The sequence below is a fragment of the Rhinichthys klamathensis genome, unplaced genomic scaffold (assembly GCF_029890125.1).
Source record: "Rhinichthys klamathensis goyatoka isolate OS25496 unplaced genomic scaffold, OSU_Roscu_1.1 h1tg000204l_1, whole genome shotgun sequence".
NCBI classification, from domain to species: domain Eukaryota; kingdom Metazoa; phylum Chordata; class Actinopteri; order Cypriniformes; family Leuciscidae; genus Rhinichthys; species Rhinichthys klamathensis.
In genome coordinates, this window is record NW_026606729.1 from 40,572 (window position 1) to 44,240 (window position 3,669).

A 3,669-nucleotide genomic window follows, 5' to 3' on the forward strand; every position below is an offset into this window, starting at 1 on the left:
AGCAAACATTAGGAAAATAGTCTCTCTGAAAGTCCCTTCCTGTTTTTTCTCCTCTGTCTTTCTGTCTTCCAAGTATTTAATGGACTATTGTTCCCCAGTTTATGATCTGAGAGTAACTGCAGTCATGATATTACCACTTCAAGATCACTGTCAGAAGGTTTAAAGTGTTTACAGTTTAAGAAAGGCTTATTGAGTCTTTCACCTGAGGGTCGTTTTAAGTGTGCATTGGAACTGTAATTATATTGCACACAAAAGGACTCTTATTTTGATAGAGCGACAGACTGACGTCATTTTTGAGGAAGTGCTCCAGCTGCATCACACAGTTCAATGACAGGAGATCACCGGGGACTACACGTGCCTGTTTTCCTGCTAGGTATTTTTTATAATTGGTCAATAATGGCATAGATATTTACATGTGAGTTACTTCTTTCTTTTGACTATATAAATAATTATTTATTTATTTATTTAAAAAATGAATGAAACTACGAAGCAAGGAGGATGCACACGCACTCTTGCATTAACTGTGTGCTCTGCAGCCATTGGTGGCACTTTTCAGTATGGCTATAATATTTCTATCATTAATGCACCCACATCTTATGTTCAGAAGTTCATTAATGAGACCTGTACGAAGAGATGGGGTACAGCTCTTGAGCCTAGTCAGGTGACACTGATATGGACCTTTATTGTTTCCACTTACTCACTCGGAGGACTTTTGGGATCCCTGCTTGCTGGCCCAATGGCTATCAAGTTTGGACGGAAGGGTTCCCTGCTGCTGAACAACAGCTTTCTCTTTCTGAGTGCAGTCCTGGCTCTGAGCAGTCGCTCGGCTGGGTCCTTTGAGATGATCATTCTGGCACGTCTGCTTGTGGGGGTAAATGCTGGTGTTAGTATGAACGTCCAGCCCATGTACTTCGGAGAAAGTGCACCTAAGAACCTGAGAGGTGCCGTTGCCTTTTCTTCGGCTGTTTTCACTGCTCTAGGGATCCTGATGGGCCAGATAATAGGTCTGACTGAAGTATTGGGGAGTGAGTTTCTCTGGCCTTATCTACTGGCAAGCAATGCTCTCCCCGGACTAGTACAGCTGATCACCTTGCCCTGGTTTCCAGAGAGCCCGCGTTACTTGCTCATTGACCGAGGGGACAGAGAGGCGTGCGGCCAGGCCCTGAAACGCCTCAGAGCGTGCAGTGTTTTCACTGAAGAGATGGAAGAGATTCTCCAGGAGCGGGCAGGAGCGGGTGATGCCCATGCCAAGACACTGTGGGAACTGATCCGAGACAGAAGTCTTCGCAGGCAGCTCTGCATTGTAATGGCTGCCAGCAGTGCCATGATGCTGTGTGGAAATGATTCCATTTACTTCTATGCCTCCTATATCTTTCAGGAAGCCGGCATTCCAATGGACAAGATTCAGTATATCACAATCGGCACGGGTGCCTGTGAGTTCACTTCCGCTTTGGCCTGTAATCTACTGATCGAGCGTGTTGGACGCAGGTTACTCCTCGCAGGCGGGTATCTGTTCATGGCTTGCTGGGCGGTGGTCTTCACTGTTGCTCTCTCGCTGGAGGGCAAAGTGGCCGGCATGCCGTATCTGAGTATGGCCTGCGTGTTCGCCTACATCTTCAGTTTTGGCATGGGTCCCGCAGGAGTCACCGGGATCCTCCCAGCCGAGCTCTTTGACCAACTGACACGTCCCGCAGCTTACATGGTTGCCGGATCCATGATGTGGCTTAATCTCTTCATCATAGGAATGGCGTTTCCATTCATAGTTAATGGCCTGGGACAGTTCTGCTTCCTTCCCTTCTGCGCTGTTTGTGTGGCTGCTTGTCTTTTTATCAGTTTCACTTTACCTGAAACCAAAGGGAGGACACTGGCAGAGATCACGGAGGAGTGGAATAAGAAAGACACAGCTAATGGACGTCCTAAATACAGTCAACAATCACAAAGTCTGACTGATCCACCAGAATGCCTAGAGATTGAGAAGATCTGAGTGAAATCTGCCTCAATTCTGCTTTTACTTTTATGAGTTTGACACTGTAATTGTTTTCCAACTTGTTTCTATTTTGACACTAATTTTTGTCTATTCATTTATTCGTAATTTATTCAAAATTAGTGAGAATTGCATACGTTTTTCAGAACTATATAAACCCTGCATGAATAAAAAAAAAAACTACAAGTTGATGTATAATTTATTATACTTCCTAATTGAATATTGAAAATCAGCTAGAAATACAATACATGCAATTGTAAAAAACGAAACAGGTGCATGTTGGAAATGTATGTAGAATTTGATACTCTATTTCAGGGATACAGTTTTTTGTTGTTTGGTTGTTTTTATTTTGTTTACTATTTCCCAGAATACTTGAATCTTCATGCCTGCAAAAGTGAAATGCAATTTGCACTTATGTATTTACCTCATTCTGTGTCTCCAATGTAATATTGTTCATTATTTATAAAAGAGTTACTTGTTTTGAAAGCCACAACCAAAGATCAGTGCACTATATTACCCTGCTGTCTTGCATTTGTCGGAGATAAAGACAGTATGAGATCTCTGTATGAGAGATTGCAAGTTATTTGCTTGCTGTACCAGCAGATGGCCCTATATCACCATAATTGTTTTCTTCTGTCTGTACTTTGTCTTCTCAATCAACCAAAAAAAACAAGAAAATTCACAGCATGCCATTGCGTTTAGATGTAAAAGAAGACAATCAGTATCAACACAAAGTAACCTTAATTTGTGCCTTAGAGTTTCACATATTTTCTGCCTACTAACCTGCCTATGTAATCTAAGAAAAGAAATATAACCTATATTCAACCAAATGAAATGGAATATTCTATCTAAAGGTTTTGAATTGCATGATGATTAATCATTTGTCCTAATTCTTATAATTCATGTGTAAGAACTTTGTTAAATCAAAATGCTGTTTTTATGAGGGTATATTCTAGCTAGTAAAAAATAAGTTGCTTGATGAAAGACTCTCACTGTTCCTTCCATTGATGATTGATATGATTATGCTGGACATTTTTTTTTTGCACATGAGAAATGATACTTTGCATGTAATTGTATTAAATGTGTAATGTTAAATTCACACTGGTGCCTTCTTTGACAGCTAATGGACTACTTGCACAACTACTTCCGCATTATATTTATAACATCTCGGGAGTTTCCGGTAACAGCGTTCAGCTGTTCAGAAGGTGCCTGTAACTATGTAAAATTTTGGTTTTATGCAACATATAAATGGAGCAACTCATGTTCGTGGTCACACTTTGGACCTTATTTTGTCACATGCTGTTGCTGTAGATGATGTGAACATAGAAGATGCCTCCTTTTCTGATCACAGCCCTATTGTTTTTAATCTCAATGCTGAGAACTCTGCTGTTATGGAAAAACATCTGGGCCATTACTCTCGTTGTATAAATTCATCTATTCCTCCTCAGTTTAGTGAGATCTATCATGCTAACGCTGTTGAAGGATCAATTTTGAATGCTGTTGACTTTTCCACTGGGCCAGATGAAATAACTACTCTCCTCTATACAAATTGTTCTAATATTTTAGATATTTTTGCACCTTTTAAGTTAAAGACACCCAGACATAAATCTTATTATTGGCTTGGCGAAAATGCTCGCTCTCTTAGGCGGGCATGTCGTCAAGCGGAGAGGAAATGGAAACAGGAT

The 3,669-nt window shown here is 40.8% G+C and overlaps 1 protein-coding gene across 1 annotated transcript; it reads left to right on the forward strand.

The window, feature by feature from the left end:
• Positions 1-294: 294 nt before the first annotated feature.
• On the forward strand, positions 295-2,550 carry LOC130096647 (solute carrier family 2, facilitated glucose transporter member 11). Its single transcript, XM_056263236.1, has one exon. It carries the CDS (start codon positions 473-475, stop codon positions 1,982-1,984), a length of 1,512 nt encoding a protein of 503 aa, XP_056119211.1. The 5' UTR covers positions 295-472; the 3' UTR covers positions 1,985-2,550.
• Positions 2,551-3,669: the final 1,119 nt, after the last annotated feature.